This window comes from Podarcis tiliguerta (assembly GCF_965153285.1).
Source record: "Podarcis tiliguerta genome assembly, chromosome: Z".
NCBI classification, from domain to species: Eukaryota; Metazoa; Chordata; class Lepidosauria; order Squamata; family Lacertidae; genus Podarcis; species Podarcis tiliguerta.
Genome location: NC_139553.1, coordinates 10330041 through 10354505, shown reverse-complemented (window position 1 = coordinate 10354505; position 24465 = coordinate 10330041). Strand labels below are relative to the sequence as shown.

General features: G+C 47.2%; 1 protein-coding gene across 2 annotated transcripts in view; it reads right to left on the bottom strand.

Annotated features, from left to right (window-relative positions):
• The window catches only part of GARNL3 (GTPase activating Rap/RanGAP domain like 3), a 120620-nt gene extending 96399 nt beyond the window's left edge, over positions 1–24221 (bottom strand). The window contains exon 1 of one of the 2 annotated variants that reach the window (XM_083424417.1): positions 23877–24221. In XM_083424417.1, coding sequence (XP_083280543.1) covers positions 23877–23974 — 98 coding nt within the window. In that variant the 5' untranslated portion in view covers positions 23975–24221. The remainder of the gene's footprint in view (positions 1–23876) is intronic. The other variant, XM_083424421.1, reaches the window with a different exon arrangement.
• Between the last annotated feature and the right edge of the window lie 244 nt (positions 24222–24465).

The following is a 24465-nucleotide window of genomic DNA, read 5'->3' as shown; positions in this document are numbered from 1 at the left end:
TCTGGAAGCCACCCTGGGAGGCTTTTCAGCTGAAGAGCAGAGCAAACCTGCTTTAAACAAAACATGCATATATCTGAAGAGTGCTTTATTTAATTAGAGCATTTTAATCTTGCTCTTCAGTTGAAAAGGCTTCCGGAGAAGCTTACTAAATATCATTAGTCCCTGACCTCAGGCTTATAGTCTAAAAGACACGATACAAAAGAAAAAAGGGATGAGGAGGGAGGAGAGAAAAAGAACCGGTTCTTAAAGCTGGGATGGAAGCAGTTCAGATAACCTGATGGAAAGGCAGTTGCTAGACGGCAGATGGGAGAGCACTTCAGTGGCTCCCCCTTAATGCTCTCCACATTAAAGGGCAACCACAAACTACAAGGTGGGTTCTGTTGCTGAAAGTTGATTCCACAAGCCTCACAAACTCGCGTGAGATTTAACTGCTGCTGAATCATCCCCATTTAATGTGCCCTGGAAGTACAGAAGTCCTATACACACTTCTTAAAGGAACCTCAGGCCCCAAGATGGAAATAATTACCCATCAAATCCACTGGCAATTAGCTTAGCCACCATGCCCACAGGAAGATGGGGGAAGGAAACCTTCCCACCACTGAGGTTTTCATTTCTTCGCACTGGCTCAGCTCCTGTACTTCTAAGAGGAGCCTGAAGCTCCCCCACCCCACATGTGACTCTACCTCCATGCCAGGAAATAGATTTGCTCACTAAATTTGTGTACATTGTGAGGAGAACAAGAGCCATCCCTTCCCCATAGGAGTGAAATAGAAGAGATGACCCCCAGCTCCTCCAAATACCCATCACGTCTGCTTGGGTGGTGGGTCTACAATCCCCTCCTTTTGCTCACCTGTGAGAACTCAAGGTGGTAGGGCTACAGGCATTGTGCCACCTATCCCTCTACCAATGCTTTGGGGCCTTGGAAGACTAACCTGTGGCCTTCCAAACACTGACAGCAACTCCTGTCTAGTATGGCCAAGAGTCAGGGTGGTGAATGTTGCAGTTCAGCAATTACATCTGGAGGCCCACAGCTTAGTCACCTCCACTTTAGAAACCTAAGCTCCGTGAAGTGCAGCCCTGCCCATCATTTCACTGCATAGCCACTGCTGGGGGAAAGCTGTACCTCTTGAATTTCAGTCTGCCATGCAGCTTTTGAAAGCTGCAATAGACCTGCCTGAGAAAAAGAGAAGATCTCCAGCACAGTAGCTGATAGGGTTGACATAGAAAGTGATATTGGCAGTCCTTTTTTTCTGGGGGGACACATACCCCTAAAAGTTTTGTGAATCTACCGTAAGTTTGTCCTCATTGAGGGGCAGTATTTCAAGATGAGTAGGAAAATGAGAGTAACCCCTAAACTTTTTTTTATAGAAAAAAAGCACTGGATATTGGTACCATCATTTTTCCACTGCCCCTGGCAAGGCTCATAGATCTCTAAAGAACTGTTATTGTTATTTATGATTAATAGGGAAAGAGACTCTATTTATTTTTATTGTATTTTTTAAATTTTGCAAACCACTAGGGTCAAAACTCTGTGACAGAGCAAGTACTGTGCAAACAGACATTGCCTGGTTCAAACCAAAAATCCCTGCCTGAAACTCTAGAGAGCCTATTTAAAGAAAACTGGGAATGCTTTGTAGATTATTTGGAAAATTATTGTAAATTCAGTAGTATTCAGTAAATTCAGCAGTAGCAATCACTGAGAGAGAAAACTGAGAAAATAAAAAGATAGTGATTAATTAGACTATGTACAGTCATACCTCGTGTTAGAGACGCTTTGGGTTAATTTTTTTCAGGCTGCATCCCGCAGCGACCCAGAAGTAACTGAACGGGTTACTTCCGGGTTTCATCACATGTGCAGATGCTCAGAATGACGTCACACGCATGTGCAGACACGGCAAATTGCGACCCGCGCAGACGCGGGTTGCGTTCTGCTCATGATGCAAACGGGGCTCCGGAACGGATCCCGTTCGCATCCAGAGGTACCACTGTAGTGGAAAAAATAATAAGGAAGTGAAACATGGAAAGGGTGGGGGAAAGTAAAAATTAAATCTGTATTTGGATTATTAATCTACTTTTTAAATTGTAAAATGAAACTGAGAAATATTATTATTGGGTTCTTTTTAAAAGAAACCCTAGAGAGCCACTCCCAGTTGAATATTGATAATAAGGGAACTAGAAAGACCAGTGATCTGACTTGCTATAGAGTAACTTCCTATGCTCCTAGATCAAATTATTCTGAGGCAGTTTATAATCAGAAAATAGCAAGAGATGAAACTGTTTAAAAAGGTTTGAAGGTGCTTGTTTGTTTGTTTGTGCGCGCAATAAAAGACCAGACTACAAAATCCATTAAAATCTAAACAATGTATCTTAAATGGTCTTGGTGAGCAAAAGGCAGCATGCTAGATCTCCTCACCTGCCCCATCTTCACAACAACCCTGCAAGGTATAAGACTGGTAAGAACTTTAGCAGATTCAGCCTGTCCTACTGTTGGGAGAAGGAGATAGCTGCACCCTTTTTACTTCTGCCTGTCATGCCAGCCTTGTCTTTGTCCCCGCCCACTCAGGCGTACCAAGCCCCGCCCTTTCAAATAGGCCACGCCTACTGGGCGAGGTTTGTTGTTCGAATCGCAAGCCACGCCCCCGAGAGTTCGACGGTTGATTACCGTTGCGCGAAAAGCTGCAGGTAGGCTGCCTCGGCGCTGCTAGGCTCCATGCCTGCGGCGCCTCCCGCGTATCATCCCTCCCGCTCTGGGACCGACCGGCACTCCGGCTCGGCTCGGCTGGTCGACTAGGCTCGCCGGCCAACAACCCCTCGCTGAAGCATCCCGGCGCCCGCCCACATTTCCCGCGCCGGCAAATCGCTGCCTCGGCTGCTCGCCTGCGCTACACCCTCACGTAGTACACTGACCAATCAGAAAGCCGTCCTCGCGGCATACCGGGGCACCTCGCAAGGCCGGCTCCTGCCTACTCAACCCACGAGCCAAGACAGTCAACCATTCAAGAAGCACCTCTGAAGATTGGGGGTGGAACTCCACCCAAAATCCCGCCTCCGCCAGACTCGGAAGCCAATCAACGCCTTCTGAAAGACGCAGCGCACCCTGGGATTTGTAGTCCGCAGGGGGATGAGTTTCTCGCTTTCTTTTACGCGCTTAAAAGAGGCAGCTCCTTCGCGCCCGACCTCCCAAATATTTAGGTGCATCTCGCGAAAATGTTAACTTGCTGATAGCTGCAAGTGCGCTCGCGCATGGAATCAAACAAATTGCAATATACAAACAGCACAGATTGGACACATTTGTCCTGCTCCTCCACGGTTGTGCCTGTAAATTAATTGATACAATACAGATGCTGGGTTGTGGGGAGCCCATGGCACTCCAGATGTTATTGGGCTCCTAATTCCTATCAGATCACTCATCATCGCTAACCATTAACCCTGCTGCCTGGGGCTTTGATAGGAGTCCCAACATCTAGGACCACCGGCTCCGCAGCCCTGAGGTTAATGCAGCAAGTAAACTCCTGAGTCAAATCATTGATCAATCTAGCTCAGGACAGTGGTACCTCGGGTTATGTACTTAAATCGTTCCGGAGGTCCGTTCTTAACCAGAAACTGTTCTTAACCTGAAGCACCGCTTTAGCTAATGGGGCCTCCCACTGCTGCCATGCCGCCGGAGAATGATTTCTGTTCTCATCCTGAAGCAAAGTTCTTAACCCGAGGTACTATTTCTGGGTTAGCGGAGTCTGTAACCTGAAGCGTCTGTAACCTGAAGCATATGTAACCCGAGGTACCACTGTACTGTACACCAGTGGTTTTCCACCAGTGTGCCGTGGCACCCTGGGGTGCCTTGAGTGATGGTCAGGGTTGCCACAGGCAACACTGGCCTCTGTCCCTCTTTCTTTCCCTCCCTCCTCTGATTCCCTCTTGCCTCTCTGCCTTCCAAAGGCTTGCAAAACTGTTTGTTGCAAGCTGGCTGTTCTAAAAAGATTCAAAACCTCTGGTCTACGCTAACTGACTGACTAGCAGAGACTTTCCAAGGTTTCAGAGTGGGATTTTCTCGCTGCCAGGGATTAAAGCAGGGACTTTCTGCATGGAAGGCAGATGCTTCACTAATGAGCTATGGATATGTTTGGATAAGAAGACACAGTCCAGCATGGCCAATAATCAGGGATGATGGGATTTGTAGTCCAGCACTGGTCTCCATCCTTCATTTAGACCAAAGGTTTTTGAGTCCACAGCTCCCTTGACCAACTACATTCTTTCTGCAGCATGCCTGTGGGACTAAGGAGCCCAGTTATGTCACCCCCAGTTATGGCAGCTGCTCACCCCTTTTTGAACACCCTCCCTTGTGGAGTATTCCCTCAGCCTCCTCTTTCCTCTCCTTGGGAGTCTTCTGGGCAGCCACAGCTGCCGCCCCTGGTCTCTGAGCTGTCTCTCTGCCCCCTGTCCTCACGCTGCCCCTTTGTGGCCTGGGAAGCACCTCCTGGCCAGCCCCAGAGGGACCATTCACCTGGGAAGCTTGTAGCCAGGGCTGCTGCAGCAAACAGCTGTGCAAGCCTTTGGGAGGCAGAGACACGAGAGGGCATTAGAAGAGGGAGGGAAGGAAAGAGGGACAGAGGCCAGTGTTGCCCATGCCACCCCTGGCCATCATTCAAGGCATCCCAGGGTGCCATGGCACACTGGTGGAAAACCACTGGGTTAGATCATTCATGGAGGATAGATGCATCAGTGGTCATTAGTCACAAAACTTCTACAGTGGTACCTCAGGTTACAGACGCTTCAGATTACAGACTTCGCTAACCCAGAAATAGTATCTCGGGTTAAGAACTTTGCTTCAGGATAAGAACAGAAATTGCTCAGCGGTGGCACGGCGGCAGCGGGAGGTCCCATTAGCTAAACTGGTATCTCAGGTTAAGAACAGTTTCAGGTTAAGAACAGACCTCCAGAATGAATTAAGCTCTTAACCCTAGGTACCACTGTATATCCAAAAGCTGTGCACCTGAAAACATCAGAAACTGGGGAAGCAACACAACAGGGGAAGGCTATTGCCCTGGTCTCCTACTTAGGTGCTTCCCATAAGCATCTAGTTGACCCCAGTGGGAAAGAGGATGCCTGATTTGGAGGATGGCTGGCCTTGATTCAGCAATGGCTCTTTAACATCAACACAGTTAAGGTAGCAAATTAAAATTAAAAAACAATACTAAGAATGTCACCATCCAATAATCTATGAGTTTCTCTCTCCCAAAATAGCACGTTGCATTTCTCTTCACTGGAGAGGGAAACGAGAAGAGGGCCCCCATGCACACAGTGGAAATTCCTAAGAGGCACAGAAGTGTTTCCATATGTGAGACTTTCAAGAAGAGGACGGGGTAAGAAAGGAAAGTGATGGGGAGCGTGATCCAAGGAAGAAAGAGATGTTAATTAAAACACATCTCAGTCGCTTAAATCTGAGGGATTCCTCTCCCCCCCCCAAAAAAAATTTAATTTTTCTCAATGTAGATAAAAGGTTACAATTTGGGGGTGGGGAAAGAGGAAAATAGCATTTTAAAATTCCTGGGAAAGGCAGCTTAGCAGCTTTCCTAAATGAAAGCAGTTTCAGTAGAAACCTCAAAAAGGCAAGGGTCCTTGTTCAAATGAGTCCCCCATCCCCCCGCCAAGCCCCCAAGTGGGAGAGGAGTTGAAACTCTGCAGTGATACAGGAAATTCAACCAGAAAAAAACAAATAGACTGCAGTCAGATTCCCCTTAAAACACACATACAGAGTTAGAAAGACAAAAGCCTGAGACTTTCAGCGAGACAAGATGGCGAGCATCCTGAGGTCTGCCAGCACCAACTGGTCCCCGGGCCTCCAACACTGCCACCGCCGCCACCGCAATCGAGGGAGGGAGAAACCAGGGGTGCCCAACATGACAACCCAGGAGGCCGTGCAGAACCCCCTCAACCCCACCGGGACTGGGAGCACCTCATCAACGGCCCAGCAGAGTTACAAGGCCCGGAGGCCTCCAGAGCTGAACAGAAAATGAAAAGATAGAAACCTGGCAAGCCAAAGATGTACACTGTCTAGAAGACTTCTACAAAAACAACAAACCCATACCAACACAAGAAATGCAAGACAAACTAGGGGACACCCAAATACCTGGGCTAACACACCATCAACTACATGCCTTCTTAAACAATCCAGCAGTAAAATCAGCAGCCACTAGGCACTTGACCCCCTTCGAAAACCTTCTCCTGGCAGCAGAGGAACACGTCAAAGGGATGGTATCCACAATACAGTGGTACCTCGGAAGTTGAATGGAATCCATTCCAGAAGTCCGTTCAACTTTTAAAAGTTCAGAAACCAAAGCACGGTGTCTGATTTGTTGCAGGAACAATCAAAGAACAGGGAGCACAACATACACTATGAAATTAACCCCACCCAATGGACTAGAATGTGGTCTAAACCTCCCTTTAAGTCTATATCAGCCAAAAGAAGGGAACTCACTCTGAAACTCACCTACAGGTGGTACTTAACACCACGGAAACTAGCACTAATACACCCAGGAATCTCACCAAAATGCTGGAGAGGATGTACCTTCACAGGCACATACCTCCACGTGTGGTGGGAATGCCCTAAAATCCAACTCTACAAGAGATATGCAAAATAATTAAACAGATATTAGAACCCACCCCAGAACTGGCCTCAGCCATACACTGGAGAGACCTATCAGGAGTAAACATGGGCCAATGGTATCAAATTGTATGGGAAACAGCCTTACTAGAGAAGCTGAAACTGACACGGGGTCAATAGAAGAGGATGCCTTCACCCCAGTATAACTCCCCTTTATCACATATGCAACAAGACAACATCAAGAATCTTCCTATAGCATACGAATCCATCTGGCTTACCTGACCCAACAAGCCCTACCCCCCCACACACAAATGCAAACAAACCCCACTGCAGGCGACCAACCACATCCTTCCTCCCAATACCTCTCCTTACCAAGGTAATGTAATAAACGAATAGAAAGAGATATAAAAGAGTATAAGACTCACCACACCATCCCTCCTCTTCTTCCCCAACCTTATACTGTACTCAGCACTAATGTCTCACAACAAATATAACTGATTTGTAAGAAAGACTGTACAACCTGGAAAAAGAGACAAGGCATGTACTTTTTTAAACCAAGAAAATCTTTAATAAAAATAAACACACAGTGTCATAAACCACTTCAATACATAATCAGAATTCTGATCAGAGCTCTGCTTCAATTCAACTCCCTTTCTCTGGCTTGCTGTTGCCAACAGACTCATAGCTAGCTGAGGGCAAAAGGCCCAAGCTGGCTCACAGTCAAGGGTGATGCGCGGGGGGGGGGGGTGGTCTGCCGGAAACGTGGGCAGCCCAGTCTGTGTGTTCTGGCTGTCTCCCCTCCTGTGTGAAGCCAGCAATCTGGAAAGGCTGGTGAGAACTTCAGCCTGATACAAACCATGCCTTGTTTAGAAGTATAAAACCCTCTTACATCTGCACCATACATCTAAAACACACTCAGGCCACTTTAAATAACTGTGGCTCCCCGCAAAGGATCCTGAGGGCTAATTGGCCAAGGGTGCTGAGAGTTGTTAGGAGACCCTTCTTGCCCTCCAGAGATCAATCTCTCTTCTCAGGGAACTATAGTTTTGTGAGGGAAATAGGGAGTCTTCTAATAACCCACAACACCCTGAGGAAACTGGAGTTCCCAGGATTCTTTGTGGAACGCCATGACTGTTAAAGTGGTAAAATGATTCTTTCATGGTGCAGACATATGACTGGGATCTTAACCATGATTAGGATGCCTGTGTAAGAGACCCTAGCAGGGGTAATACATGTGGGCCACCCACAGAGGACTTTGGCCTATGAACCACTGTTTGCTTAACAACAGCCTATCAGATGCCTGGGGGAAGCCCAAAAGCAGTACCCAAACACAGAAGCACCCTACCCTCCTATGGTTTCAAGCAACAAATATTTTCCTTTGACAAATGGTGGACTGGATGTGGAACCAAGTATCTCAGGGATGGATAGCCTCAGTCCCAGATGTGGCCCACTGGCATTTCAACATGGCCCTTGAAATGCTCTCTAGGCCAGTGTTTCCCAAGCTTTTTCTGACTGTGGCCCCCTTCTGACCTTGTTTCCTTCATGTGCCCCCCATGGACATAGCCAAGGGGGGGACAGGGGGCAGCTGCCCCCCCATAAGAAAAAAGCAATACAAATCTGAGGTTCTGTCCCCCCCCAACAAAAGCCTGCCCCCCTAACAAAAATCCTGGATACACCCATGCCCTGCTGTCCTACCAGTAGAAAGGTAGCTATGTTAATGTTTGTAAATAGAACATGTTTTATTTATAATTTATACAAAATACAGTTACACAAAATTGTAGGAACATAATGAAATACTGTTGAAGCAGAAAGAAACACAGAATTATAGAGCTGGAAGGGACCCAAAGGGTCATCTTTCTTGTGCATGACCCCTGCAATGTAGGAAACTCAGCTAAAGCATCCATGACAGATGGCCAGCCAACCCCTGCTGAGAAACCTCCAAGGAAGGAGAGTCCAGAACCTCCCGAGAGAGATCCATCTTCCATGTATTATAAAAAGTAAACAACACTTATTTTACCCCAGTTATTTGACACAGAGGGGGAAACCTACAGACACAGTTCAAAAGGCGCACAGGGAGTTCTGTATATATGGGAGAATTTTAAATAGCAAGTGGTCCTCACTGGCTTGGTGCAAAAAGATCTTGTCATCCGGGAGGAGCCCTGGCTGCCTAGATAAAACACTATTGCCCCCCACACCCTTACCTGGGAGTAAGGCCTACTGAACTCAGTGTAGCCTTCTTCTGGGTAGACAGTTATTTACTAGATGCAAGTGAGCTTGGCTAGGCACTGGGGTGCATTTCACCCTGCACCTTGCAGAGCCGGGCAACACTGCTGATGGGCTCTGCACCCCTCAGCAACATCCAAAGGCCATGATTGCACCCTGCACCTTGCAGAGTCGGGCCCAGCACTGGCAGCAGCAACAAGCAGCTCCAGCTCACCCAGCCCTACCCATTGCCACCCCACCACAGCACTTAGCTGACCTGGGGGTTCTGGATCTCGGGCTCTACTGGTCAAAACGGGAGCCTCAACGATCGCCCTACCCCGCAGGAAGCAAACCAGGACTGCTCCAAGAAAACGCAAGTGGCGAAAAAGGAGCAGTAGGCCCTGGTGGGCTACCCCCTTACCCACTTGTGATTGGCCAAGCGGATAGTCAGCCAATCAGGATTCTCCCCCCCCTTCCCTTATCACTTCCCTCTGTGGCCCCCTATCCTTGTGCTGTGGCCTCCCATTTATGCAATTTTCATCTGTGACCCCCCCCCCCCCAGAATATCCTGGGGCTCCCAAGAGGCCAGATGGCCCCCAGTTGGGAAACACTGCTCTAGGATACCTCCCCACCTCAGCCACACTCCCTGCAAGGGCAGACTTTTTAATTTTTGTTTGTATGATGCCCTGATCCATGATCACAGCAGATGGCGACAGCAGTCACAGAATTAGAAGACTCCTGCAATGACAAACCTAGACAGCATTTTAAAAAGCAGAGACATCATCTTGCCAACAAAGGTCTGTATAGTTAAAGCCATGGTTTTCCCAGTAGTGATGTATGGAAGTGAGAGCTGGACCATAAAGAAGGCTGATCACTGAAGAATTGATGCTTTTGAATTATGGTGCTGGAGGAGACTCTTGAGAGTCCCAAGGACTCCAAGAAGATCAAACCTCTCCATTCTGAAGGAAATCAGCCCTGAGTGCTCAAGGGAAGGACACATCCTGAAGCTGAGGCTCCAATACTTTGGCCACAACATGAGAAGAGAAGACTCCCTGGAAAAGACCCTGATGTTGGGAAAGATGGAGGGCACAAGGAGAAGGGGACGAAAAGGGTGAGATGGTTGGAGTGTTCTTGAAGCTACCAGCATGAGTTTGACCAAACTGAGGGAGGCAGTGGAAGACAGGAGTGGCTGGCGTGCTCTGGTCCATGGGGTCACGAAGAGTCGGACATGACTAGACGACTAAACAACAACAACAACGCCCTGAGCAAGCCCAAAATTTGGTGCTCCTCAGTGAATCTTCTCATTTATGGATCTTCTCAGTTCTGCCCGCCCCCCCAGATCGTGCAGGGGAACTGCCTGCAGCATCCTAAATCTGGCGCTGCCCCCTCTCCACAGGCCACAACACAGCCCCATTGAGACTAACAGACATGATTAACTTGGGCCCATTCACTCTCCCCCAATATATATCCCAGCACTGAGGGGACCACCTCACTCTGTCATAATGCAGGTATGGGGAACATCTGGCCCTCCAGTTGCTGCTGAACTCCTATTCCCATCAGCCTCAGCCAGCATGGCTCATGGCCAAGGATAATGGGAGCTGGGAGGCCAAGCATTCCCCATACGTGGCCTAATGGAAAGGCCAGCCCCACTAGATATTATGCATAGGAGCAGCTCACTTATTTGGAAGAATGAACAGTCAGCCATATTGGTGTGGCAAGTTCTGAACTGGCTCATTTGACCTTTGGTGCCGAGCAGTGGCGTAGCGTGGGTTGTCAGCACCCGGGGCAAGGCAAGTAATTTGCGCCCCCTAACCCGTGGATTTGCGCCCCCTTACCCTAACCCCCAGATGTTGCGCCCAGTGCGGCTGGCCCCCCCCCTGCACCACCCACGCTACGCCACTGGTGCCGAGTCCTTTGCTGATGAGTATTTTGACAGGGGACACAATGCGTCTCTGTGCAGAGGCACACTGCACCCCTGCTACAAACTAGGGATAGGTAGATCAGCCTATTTCTGTTTCATGTCAATTTCTGTTTCAAGTCAGTCCTTTTCCTCCTGTTTTCTGTGGGTTTTTTAAAGCACACTAAAAACCGACATTTCAACCATACACACATTCTGCATGTCCATTTCACTAAAAACACACATTGTATATGCACCCCTGCCCACAAATAATTTTTTTTACTGCTTTTCTATGAATTTCCCCCTAAGATATGCATCTCTGAAAACAATTTCACTGCAAAATATACCTTTCCAAGAGCGTCTTTTGAACCAAAACAGAATTCAGAGAAGAATATATTCCGATAGATAATTGAGCTCTGGTTTGAACGCAAGTATAGTGGTACCTCGGGTTACATACGCTTCAGGTTACATACGCTTCAGATTACAGACTCCGCTAACCCACAAATAGTACCTCGGGTTAAGAACTTTGCTTCAGGATGAGAAGAGAAATTGTGCTCCAGCGGCGTGGCAGCAGCGGGAGCTCCCATTAGCTAAAGTGGTACCTCAGGTTAAGAACAGTTTCAGGTTAAGAACGGACCTCCAGAATGAATTAAGTACTTAATCTGAGGTACCACTGTATTGGAACTGTGGATTTGGTTGGCTTTCTTGAAAATGTGGTCTGAACAACATTCTGAATAACGGCCAGAGACTTTGCCAGTTCAATCTGCCAATTAGTCACAGAATTCAGCCTGCTCTTCTGGAACTACAGCTTTGCTTAACTCCAAATATTTAGCTCCATTGACACATTTATTACCACCAAAATACAGAGAGAGGGAGAGGGAGAGGAAGAGAGAGAGAGAGATTTCAACCATTGTTGCTCATTTCCCAGAAAAAAAGTGAGGGGGCGCACATGCTTTTAAAGAAACGAAGCAAACTGCAGCTCATAAATCTCACTCTCTGTCTCAGGAAGTTTCTATTTCCAGCCACAGCAAAATTATTTCTTCCTCCTCATCTTCTGTGTCTTTGTTGTCTTCCCCCTCCCCTCCACAACCAGGAATAAAAAAAATAAACACAAAACTCTTATAGCCAAGTAAGATCAACCGCTCTGTAGTGCCCTCTTGTGGCCCCGCAATGGAAATGCAGGCTCTGGCACACCCAAAGCCTTGATAGGGTTCTTCCCCAAGCTATGGGTTTTAAATATATGTCAATACCACATGTGTGCAGCATCAATAGAAGCTTGTACCAAAATTCCCTACCCCTCGCGCTTCCCAGAAATAGCAGAAGTCCCTTGGAAAGGGGTTCTAGGAAAAGGTTTTCATCTTTGGAGCTTGGCTTGCAGCATATTCCAAGCTCAAAAACAATGCACTATCAACCCCTGTGTTATTAGAAGGGGGGAAATGAGCACCAAAAACATTCATCTATCAAAGAAGTCACTCTTGGCAAGATTGCAGAAGAAGCAAAAAAAGAAAAGAAAAAGAAAACAAAATCAGAGCCTGAAATGCAATATGTTTTTTTTTGGGGGGGGGTATCTTGCTAAAGGCTTCCTTCCTTACCTCATGCTGTCAGCATTTCTTGCCCATTTAGCATGAACAAGAGGGTGGGGAGGGGAGAGAAAGGCTAATTTTTCAAAAATGAGAAGGAAGGCTATAAGAAATGGGGAAGAGTTAAGCCTGAATGACGCACATTCTTCAGCTTTGATGCTACCAAGTTTTAAAATCCGAGGTCCCAATTTTTCAAGAACCGGAGAGAGTTCTCCCTGCCCTCTCCTTAGCCCAAGTCAAGGCAATCCACAATGCAGCAGTGAGGAAAACCACATCTCAAAGGAATGGTAGCAAAGCTCAGAAGCACAGCCCAGCTCTGAAAATCTTGGCTGCACACCAAGAACACACTGGTAAAGAAGGCGGGGGGGGGGGGGGAGGGAGAGAGAAATTCAGTTCAGTTTGCATTTAAAGGTGAACCTGTCTAATTCACACTTTCTGAAACTACCCACGAGCTGAAACACAAGCATCTTTCAAATTTCGAGCTTCTCCTAAATGTTGCAGTGAGGTTCTCCAACCACGTAATATGTGCAAATATGCATAATGTGTGCATAAAAGGGCACACTTTGTGAAAATAGCATACAAAAATGCATCACACCACAGGGAATTTGCTTTGCAAAAGCATGTATCTCAGGCAAATTTGCGTACAAATGGGCATATTGCAAGACATGTGCACTAAAATGCTGATGAATTTTCATGAGGACCTTTAAAAATGACAACAATGATAACTGAAAACTGATGTGGAAATATGGAGAACTGAATTTATGATTAGAAAAATAAGAAGCAGAGAGAAACTGAAATTACATGCTCACCAATTCCTAAACACATTTACAAATAAATGAGGCCCCTCAATTCATCCTAGTAAACTCATACAGTTTTTAACCAATTACTGTGGCATCAGGATACAAAAAGAAGTTTTGAAGAAATAAGCTTATTTTTAATCAACCTTGCAGATAAGCCTACAAAGTTACTTGCCTGGGGGGGGGGGGGTGTTAACCATCTTGCTGAAAAGGATCCCTACTTGTGGCCAACAAGCATACATTGGTAAACTCAAGACTGTCAATATTTTGCAAGAGGGATTCAAGCCCACAAGGGAAATTTAGACTTGCACAATTAAGGTGGACCTTCTGTTGCTAGCACAAATCCAACTTAAAAAACAAAACAAAAACCAGACTGTTTGCAGTTAGGAAAGTGACAGGAAAATGCACTGAAAAGTGTGGGGTGAAAAAATAAATAAAGAGAAGACTTATTAAGCACCAAACAAGCAAATCGGAATGAATGCTCAATGAAGATCGGATATAATCTAACCGCTGTGGAAGCTTTGTGTAATAAAATCATGATGAATTCTCAATAAACATGTCATCTGGAGAAGCCCATAGGGTACTAGCCTCTTAGAAGGCTAGTAAAACAAAAAGGCCAAGTGGACTGGTGGAAGAGGAAGACATTGATCTATCTCTTCTCTGTCTGCCTGTTGCATTTCCAGGCTATTAGTAGAGCAAAAGGCTTTCCTTCCTTTGTAGCTGGCATAGAAACCAAGAAGGTTGGTGGAAGAGGGATGGGGCTTGGACACTTGCCTGCAGGAAATTCCTGATCACCTACTTGTACCAGGCAAGCTGTTAAGCACAAGAAAGAATAAAATTTGTTTATAAAATACTGAAGTTCATTAAAAAAAACTGGGTGGGGAGAATTCGAAAAGATTGTGGATTATGAAATGGCTGCATTTAGGAATTTTGCAAGTGGCTCTGCAATTCAAAATATAATTGAGCCCTCTAGTAAAATGACCACCAGAGTCATGTCAGAAACGGGTGTTCCCTTCCTGGGTGTGAGAAAAAGAGGGGTGAAAACTGAGACAGGAGCCAAAGAGCAACATTAATCAGGGACTTTCTAATTAAAGGAAATCTCTTGCTATTCCTGTTCACTCTAAGCGGACTTTATGGGGGATACCATCCCAGTTGTTTGTACTCCAGCTCTATAACCTGTCCCCCTTGAGCTCTATATTTGAAAACTCCATCAGGGTGAGTTCTAAGCATTAACTCACAGCTAGGGTGGGAGATCTTTTTCAGCACGAGGGCCACATTCCAGGGATGGGAAGGGCCAGAAGCAAAAATGGCCGCAGCAAGGGATGTGAATTTTACCACTGTCCAGTAGGCTAGTTTGTGTGTGTGTCACAAGAGGATTCAGGGGAAATGTTCTAGGGTGCACCCTCAGTTCATGTGGAGCATCATCTAGACCTGTCATGCCTCCCACACTGAACCAAAAGTGCAGCCATGGGTTGCTGTCTCCACAGAAGGGTGGAAGCAGATGACGCAGTCTTTCAGGGAAGTTGGTCTGCTTCTGCATTCTTGACCTTCTGACTGAGGAACCTTTGATAATGCCCAGATCTCACCCTGTCTAGTTTCTTGTCAAGTAGCTCAGTTCCATCCTGTGGCCCAAACAAAAATACAGTGGTAACTCAGGTTACATACGCTTCAGGTTACATACGCTTCAGGTTACATACGCTTCAGGTTACAGCCTCCGCTAACCCAGAAATAGTGCTTCAGGTTAAGATCTTTGCTTCAGGATGAGAACAGAAATCGTGCTCCGGCGGCGCAGCAGCAGCGGGAGGCCCCATTAGCTAAAGTGGTGCTTCAGGTTAAGAACAGTTTCAGGTTAAGAACGGACCTCCGGAACTAATTAAGTACTTAACCTGAGGTACCACTGTAACGGGTTAAGAGCAGACCATTGAAATTAAAAGTCCTGAATTAGTAATGTCTATTATTTTCAATGGTTCTACACTGAGTAGGCCTAGTACTGGATACAACCAAGTGGGCTTTTAATTCCACTACAGTTGTTAAGCAGGTTACAACTGCCATGTTTGACTGCTTTGCAAAATGTCACGTAATTATTTTTATATACAATAAAGCTCTAATGCAGTAATCACTCAGTCTGCATTTATTGCCTTGCAACTCTTTCTAACCTCACTGCTAACATTAGATAGATAGACAGAGACAGATATCAACATACACATACACATGTGCACATACACACACACACACACACTCATCTTGGGATAACAAATCATGCATCTGATAGTGGACTTTAAAGTTAAATTACGGGTGGTGATTTCTACATGACAAACTCCTCTGAACAACACTTCTCAGTCTCCACTGATTCTGCTACATCTGTGCAGCAGCTGTGATAGGATCATGCAGCCATTCCAGTGCAAAGATACAGTCAAATTGCCAATCCCCAGAGCAGCTTGCAGTTGCATCTCTGCCTGATGTTCTGGAACACAGGAAGCTACTTTGGTGGACTCAAACTATTGATCTATTCCATGGGTCCCCAAACTAAGGCCCGTGGGCCGGATAAGGCCCAAGGGATTAGTTTATCCGGTCCACGGCGACCCCCGCTGTTAAGTTGTGGGTGATCATATCAGACGACACAGTGATTATTCAAACAACTCTTGTTTATTCACAGGCCAGGACAGAACTGAACTGAAAGGTTCAGTCAGCCTGCTTATATAGAGCTCCAGTACAACGTTACTGTAACAACTTTCTAAAACTATCCAATCACTGAATGTCACTTTCGATCCCTTATTTGCATAACTATCTACAGTATCCCCCTGCTGGCCCAGGGTGAGAACTTCAGTACATAACACCCGCCACCCACTCTTACCGGTGCAGCGCTGCACGGCTGCCCACTTCCGGGTCGGAGGAGCACCGGAAATAGCTTGAGCGCATGTGCAAGCGTTATTTGCGCATGCACATGCATTATTTCCGGTGCACATCCAGGGCGGAGGAGGCCCGTGCGCATGCGCACAAGCTATTTCCGGTGCTTCTCTTACCCGGAAGTGCGCCGGAAATAGTGTGTGCGCACTCATATGGGCAAGCACTCCCCCACCCTCCGGCCTGCCGCGTCATTGCCGCTGGAGACACCAGCCTGAGGTGCGGTAAGTTTGCTGACCCCGACTCTATTCAGTCCAGCATTGTCTACTCTGACTGGCAGCAGTTCTCCAGAATCTCAGGCAGAGGTTCCCCCCATCCTCTACTCAGCAGTGCTGCCAGAGCTGGAGTTTAGGGCAGAGGTCCAGGGCTCTGCTCAGCAAGAAGAGGCCCCAAATGCAGCACGTTTTGAGGCAAGTGACTCTGTACTTTGCCACTTAGAGAGGCAGGGAGCCCATTTACGAAGTCCAATTAACACAGGAACCTTCTGCATGCAAAAACGTGTCCTCTGCCAGTGAGAGACAATCTCTCCTTTCTCATCTAGGCCCCTTTCTAATCAGGAAATAGTATTTCATGCAGAAACGGAGGCTTCCTTTGAGGGCCATTCTTGCTCCTATGTGTTCAAAAAGTGAAACCTTTTCAGGAGAAAAAAAGAGTAACAGTGGGCATCCAATTTTAATTAAAGGGATCGAGGATGAATTGCTACTGTGATGTTTCCTCCAACCTACCTCGCAATCACATTGACGGAAATCAAATATTTACCTATGCAAACCAATTCAGATAAAAATGTGGCCTAGAAATCAATTAAAAGAGTTGTCACAACATTTATTTATTTTTTAATGGGGCAAGGATGATAATAGCAAAGCCATCAAGAGACCTGGCGCACTCTGTTCACAGCGCTGGGGGAAATGTTAAAATCCACTCTCATCAGTCGCCAGCTTTTAAGACCTCAAAGCAATATTGCAGCAAAGGAATCCAACATTGTCACCGTCACGGCTAAGGCTGTAATTTCCAAGAAATTCATACAGGCACATGCCAAAACCACGAGGAACCAAAAAGGAAGGGTATTTCTGTCTAGTCCTATGAAAAACAAATCCTAGAAGAATCAAGGGAAGAGGGGGAAATCTAGCCAAAGAAACATCACAGTTACATTAGGCTGTAGTACTGAACATAAATACCATGTTAAATAGAAAGATAAGCCTGCTATCCTCCATCTCTTGACACGATCCTTGAATTTTTATTAGTTGCCAAGCAGACAGAAACCCAACAGGTGAAGGCTTTCTCATCTCCATGCTGGACAAAGGTGCCCTTGCTGAATTTCTTGGCACATGACTGTTAAAGGCATTCACGAAATGGGGGGAGGAAGAGGGGAGGCACCTGGAAAGGAATAACAAATAGGCACAGATGTACGGTATAACAGTTTGAGCAACAACACCCAAACTGTGCGCCAAACCATATGAAAGAACAGTTTGGAGGATGGGTGGGGAGGAAAACTAATTCAATAATGCAAGGCTCCACAGGGAATTTTCAATAGACCTGCTGATAGACTGTGGTCTATCTCCTCTCACTTTTCATAGGTTGCTTCCAGAAAGCTTGTTTATTGAGTATCCATCCCAATTTGTTTGACCATAGAGACAGTGGCGTAGCGTGGGGGGTGCAGGGGGGGCCCGGCCGAACCGGGCGCAACATCTGGGGGGGGGGCACTCGCACTCGCAGCTCTCTGCCCCTACCTGGCTCACTCACTCTCTCTCACTGTAGTGCTGGCTGTGCAAATCCGATCCGAGCCGCCGGGTCGCCGCCCACTGTGGAGGGGAGGGTGCCAGGCGTGCGGTGCGGTGCGGAGAGAGAGCGAGGGACTATCTGGGGGAGGGACAGTGCAGCGAGGGGGGGGCGCAAATTACTTGCCTTGCCCTGGGTTAGGGGGCGCAAATTACTTGCCTTGCCCCGGGTGCTGACAACCCACGCTACGCCACTACATGGAGATTAGATGAAGTGGGGAAACCACCAAGGTTTGTTCACTGCACCCTCCAAGAATGCTCGTTGTCACATAATGCTAAGCCAACCCATCTGATTTGTTTTGTCCCTACCAGGGAAGAGAAGGGAGTGGGGTATGTTCTGTGCTAATTCACAGTAAACCCAAATAAGCTATGGTTTGCCACTATGTGCAAACTGGGCTGATAAGTGATCTGTGCTTTAATACCCAGGGGGTGTAGCCACTAATAGTCCTATTCAGGGTAGACCCGTTGAAATGAATAGCTCTCTTGGGGTCATTACTTTCAATGGGCCTGCTCTGATTAGGTCTAACATTGCATACAACTCCAGGTGAGTGGGTGGAGGGGGCTTAGTAATGGTTTTTAATGACAGGGTGGGAGGTCTAAATTGCAAACTCTCCTAAACCGTAACAAGGCTGCTGCATCAGCCTCCTCTTTTGGAGAATTTCAGAGAAACATAGGTAGGCTAATTATTATAAGAAGAGCTCTCCTTGATCAGATCAAAGGGTTCGTCTTGGTCAAGTGTTCCATATCTTACAGTAGCCAATCAGATGCTCTTAGGAAGCTCACAGTGAATGCAAGCAGACATTCATATTCTCCAGCAACTAGATATTCAGGGGTTTAGAGCTTCATGGTGGATGTTCCATTCAGCCAACACAGCTAATAGCCATTGATAGCCTCTCTCCCTCCTCCTCCTCCAGGAATTCATCTAATTCCCCTTTTAAAGCCATCTAACAGAGTGGCCTTCACAGCATCTTGTGGCAGCGAATTCATACATTAATTATGTATAGTATGAAGAAATACTTTCATTTGTCTGGCTTCAGCCCACTGCCAACCAATCAATTTCATTGCATGACCCTGATGGATATTTGATATATGTATGGCTATAGATTGATAGATACAGATACAGCTGTGCAAACATTCTCCACGCTGTGAGGAATTCTATAAAGTTGCATTCTTCTTTTTTGCTATATAAAGCAGTCCCAAATTCAACAAATCTGTTGATAGGATTTTTAATTTCTTACTGGAATGAGAAAGTTGGTGATGTGTGAGGCCATATTTACCGTTCCCTATTGGTCTAAAATGCACCTCAAATCTTCTATTTTGTACTTTGGTTTAAAAACTATGTTATTCTTATTTTTCTGAACAGAGAGAGAGAGAGAACTAGCTGCTGTATACAGTATTCCGAGTGCAGCTGCATTCTGGATTTATATAACGGCATGACAGACACTGAACTGTCTTATATTCATCCCCAGTTCCAATAATCCCCAGCATGAGATTTGCTTTTTTCACCAACGCTGAATGCTGAATTGACAGCTTCATTGAGCTAACTGCCGCAACTCAAAAAACAGTTTCCTGGTTAGCCCCCACCAGTTTGCATCCTTTCGATTTATATTTATACCAATTTATTAGGGGATGCATCCCTGCTTTCTCTGCTTGCCAACCCTGTCACCCCACCAGCCCATTCATCAACTGTGTTTTCCCCACACCAGACAAACCCCCCCTTCCTTTACACTTCACCCACCCTTTCACCGCTCCCCATACAGCTCACCCCCACAGCTCATCCCAACCCATTTTAAAGGATGAGACATTTCACAGAGTGGCTTGCTAAACCACTTGGTGAAGGCACCTCTCCCCGCTCTGTAAACCCTGCTGCTGCCACATTTAAAGGAGGGGGTGCTTCACAGAGTGGCTTGCTAACCCTCTCTGTTGATTGATTTCCTCCTCTCCATTAAACTGCTCGCCCTGGGCCACCTGCCACCATAGTTGCTCGCTGGCTCACTTGCCCACCATTTATCATGCTGGAGTTGGGGTGGCCCCCTATTGGTCACAACACAAACTACAATATGACAACAGCATTACATTTTTATGTACAGTGGTACCTCTAGTTACGAACTTAATTCATTTTGGAGGTCCGTTCTTAACCTGAAACCGTTCTTAACTAGAGGCACGCTTTCACTAATGGGGCCTCTTGCTGCCACTGTGCCACTGGCACACGATTTCCATTCTCATCCTGGGGCAAAGTTCTCAACTCGAGGTAACTCTTCCAGGTTAGTGGAGTTTGTAACCTCAAGTGTTTGTAACTCGAGGTACCGCTGTATTTAGGAAAATATGTCAAATTAGGGCCATTCTGCCCCAGTGTGCATCATCTTGAAAGCCAACACTTGGAGTGCCCCCCCTCTCATTGTAGGATGAACAAATGACAAACAGGAAGATGCATACATACCCTGCAAGCAAATCAGGAAAGAAGCAGGATTAATGCTCAAAGCAGAAGAACCACTCCGTAAATGAAACAGAACAAGTGTGTGATAAAGATCAGACAAACTCTAACCACCACACAAGCAAATCAGGATGAATGCAGGTCACCTGCAGAAGCGATTCCTTAATTTCAACTTAATTTACCAGGTTGCTCCAAGCCCAGTTTTAAGACATCCTTCTGGAACAATTGGCTTGGGTTAAAGCCAATTAAACTACAATAGACAAATAATTTGGGAGGGACATTTTTAGGCCCCCAAGTCATATTCAAATGTCTCTTGGGGGGTAGTAGAATGTCCTAGAATAAATCAATTAAGTGTGATGTTAGAGGAAAGGGACTCAAGTCTCTTCTTCTGGATCCAATTTTATGGGAACATCCCCACCACCACCACCACCACCACCTCAAACACATTACACTAAAGAATAGCCAACCATCATATGCAAGAGAAGACCCATTAAAATGAATGGACATAACTTACTCAAGTCCATTGACTTCATTAGATCTCCTGCGAGGATTACTAATGTTTGATATCACCTATTGTGCAGCTGGCAATTTCCTATGAGAGAGATGGGGAACCTGTGGTCATCTAGATGTTGTTGGACTACATCTGTCATCATCCTTGATTAAAGACCATGGTGGCTGGGGCTGATGGGAATTGGAGTCCCACAACATATGGTAAAGCCTCAGATGCTTGATGTAGAATATCTAGGTTGTAGGTCTAAAAAGGTAAAGGGACCCCTGACCATTAGGTCCAGTCGTGGCCGACTCTGGGCTTGCAGTGCTCATCTCGCTTTATTGGACGAGGGAGCCGGCGTGCAGCTTCCAGGTCATGACTAAGCCGCTTCTGGCAAACCAGAGCAGCACATGGAAACGCCGTTTACCTTCCCACCGGAGCGGTACCTAATTATCTACTTGCACTTTGACGTGCTTTCGAACTGCTAGGTTGGCAGGAGCAGGGACCGAGCAACAGGAGCTCACCCCATCGTGGGGATTTGAACCGCCGACCTTCTGATCAGCAAGCCCTAGGCTCTGTGGTTTAGACCACAGCGCCACCTGTGTCCCTAGGTTGTAGGTCTACTCCTGTGTAAATTCTCTAATGAAAAGTGCACTCTGGGCATGATTTTACCACATATCATTGGGAGGAGGTTTAATATTTATTTAGGGCAGGGAGTTAATCTCTCAATGGATTACCGTAAAACATTCTACCCTCAGGGAACACTTTCTATATTGGCAAGCCTCCAAAACCAACAAATCAAAACCTCTGCCATGCAGCTGGTTCTGAGTTACAGGATTCTGAAGCATGTTCTGTGGTGCACATCTCATAGGAAGCTAGATGCCTTATGGTCTGACTCAGTGAAAGGCAGACTCCTGCACGGATTAACACTTTATTCAGAACCATGAGGACTAGAATCTTATTGTATGTTCATGAGGAGAGCCATAGTTCAGCGGCAGAGCACATGCTTTGCATGCAGAAGGTCTCAAGTTCACTCCCTGGCATCTTCAGATAGGACTGGGAGAAACCCCTGCCTCAATACCCCGGAGTGCTGTTGCTGGTTAGTGTAGACAACACTGAGGTAGACGGACCAATAATCTGACTAGGTATAAGAGCAGCTATTTCTCTTACAAGTCTGGTAGACACAGAGAAGGAGGAACTGCGGGCAGCCAAGTGAATGGACTAGAGGAATAAATGTAGGGCTCCATCACTGCTATGGTCCCAGAACCTAGCAGCAATCCAGACTCAGAGGCACCAGCTAGGGAGCTGGACCAAGCTCAGGGCTCTGAGCTGGCTGCTGTAGCTCAGAAGACCACTGTACCTGAGGTTGCCTTGGGAGGACGTCCCATACCCCACAGGGCATGTCGGGTCAGAGGCAAGACCCTCACAGATGCCATCTCCTAAGCCTGAGTAATGCAATGCTTCAAACTGCACCTCACCTGTCCAACAACACATGGCACATACCACGCAAGAGGCTATGGGATGGAGGACGAGTGCCCATCTCCAGGGCAGAAGGTTGGCCCTTTAAAACTCTGAAGTTCTCCACAAGGGGAAGGAGCCTGAAGAGGTACTCTGAATATTTTAAAGGCCCACATCTGCAGCAAGTTGCTCACTCAGTGCTCTCTGTGATCCTGCAACCCCCTTGCCAGCCTTACAGATCTGGTATTGGACCAGATCATGACGATCCCTGGTCCACAACTGCCACAGAAACCTATGTGTGCGGCCAGAGGGTGGAAGTTTCCTCCTCCTTGCCTAGCACAGAAATGAAAAGGGCCAGTAGTTCTAGTGAGCTTACTTACATGCATGGGTGTAGCCAGGGAGGACAGGGGGGCAGCTGCCTCCCCCCCCCCAATCAAGTAAATAAATAAAAATACTTAACTAACTAACCAATCTCGTCAAAGATAGCTCGGTTCTGCACCCCCTCCCCACATAAGCCTGCCCCCTAACATAAATCATGGATACACCCATGCTTACAAGGTGCCCTTACAGCATTCTTGTGGTGGAGGCAAATGAGTTAGGGCAGAAAACACACTGCCTTACCAGCATAGTCAGTGGTTCAGGATGATGGGAATTGTGGTCCCACAACATCTTGGGGGGGGGGACACCACCCCTGCCTTGTTATATTCAATCCAAGGGTGGCCCTAGCTGTCAATCTCCTCCTCCTCCTCACTCTCAGTGTTGCTCTTGTAGGGCTCAGCAAGGAGGAGAATTAGGGCACAACCAGAATTAGTTGTCTCCGCTTTTCACTGGCTGTGATTCCACCTGTTATGGGGTCTGTCTCTGCCCATCACTGGCTCTGGTTCCACCTCCTGTTGGTCTCTTTGCCTTCTGCCCCACCAGTCCCAACAAGCACCAGTCACCACTGGCTATATGCAGGTCCTGGTCCAGTTGTAGCTCCTCAGTGGAAAGAAAAGTGCACTCTGCATGAACTCAGAAGCACACTTTCTGAGATCCCCTTCTCTCCCAGACTCAAAACTGAGGCACTTCTTTCTCAACACGGGTGTCAGCCCCTTTTTCCTTCTAAGCAGATCCCCTCCAAACTCAGACCCTGCTGTTTCCAATATGCACAAACGATATACTGTAGATATATTTTGCACCGTATAATTAACTACAGTACATAACAGCAGCTTCAAACGGGCAGCACAACAGACAAAAATGTTAGTCCTACTCAGAGCAGACTCATTCAAATCAACGTGCGTGCCTAACTTAGGTTCGTTCATTTCAGCGGGTCTACTTGGAGTAGAACTTAGTTGGAATGCAACACAACGTCAGCAGAGCTTTGAAGGGAACTGAATCCGGGATCAAGAAAGCCAGGTGGGTGGGTTTTTCTTGGGGGTGGGGTGTCTCCTTAATGCTGTCTACCTCCTGGGCCTGGTTCGGTTCTGTGAAGAGGAGGGGTGGACTCGGCGGAGGGGGGAGACAACACCCCAACCCACCGGACCCCTTTTTAAGATCCTCTACTGCAGCAGGCGCTGTGACTCCTAGATCCCAACGTGGCAAAGCTACGGCAACAACCACTCAATGCAGGTGTGTGGGGATCCGGGGCGGGTGGACCGTCCCTCCCAGATGGCTTACTGAGAGACACCCCCTCCCACCAAGAGATCCAGCCCGATGTTCCCAAAGCAAACAGCCCATAATAGCAACATTGCTCCCTTACTTGTCGCCGCCGCTCTCGCATTCGAAGCTGACTCCTTTCCGCAGCAACGCGGCACGCCGGCTCCTCAGCTTAGTCAACGGAGCCGCTTCCAACGCCATCGTCCATACCGCCCCACCTCTAAAGCCCCGGGATCCTGCGTTGGTCCTGGCTGCTGGAGCAACCGGAGAGAGCTGGCCGGTCCCCCCGCTTTCTCTTTCTTTCCCTTTCTCCTCCCTCCGAGCGGCTGGGTCCGCCCAGTTTTGGAGAGGGGCGCACGGAAGAAGTGGAGGAGGGGGAGGCAGAGAACGGCCGAAAAACTACGCCGCCCTCGGCGCCGATGCCTCACCTGGCGCAAATCCAGTCTTTCATTTCGGGAGCGCCTGCAAGCTCTTCCCCATCTCAGGTCCCTGGGAAGGGGGGGGGGGGAGGACAGGCGCTCTGCACATGTCCAGACGCACTGTGCTTTTTAATCGTGGCTTTAGGGCCTGTGTCTAAAGTATGTCAGGCAAGATGTTGTGTGTGAGAATTAACTTGTTATAATTAAAAGTATGAACTGTGGCAGGAGTTTGGTAACTTGGTTGACCTGAGGGGGCCAGCAAACGTTTTCAGC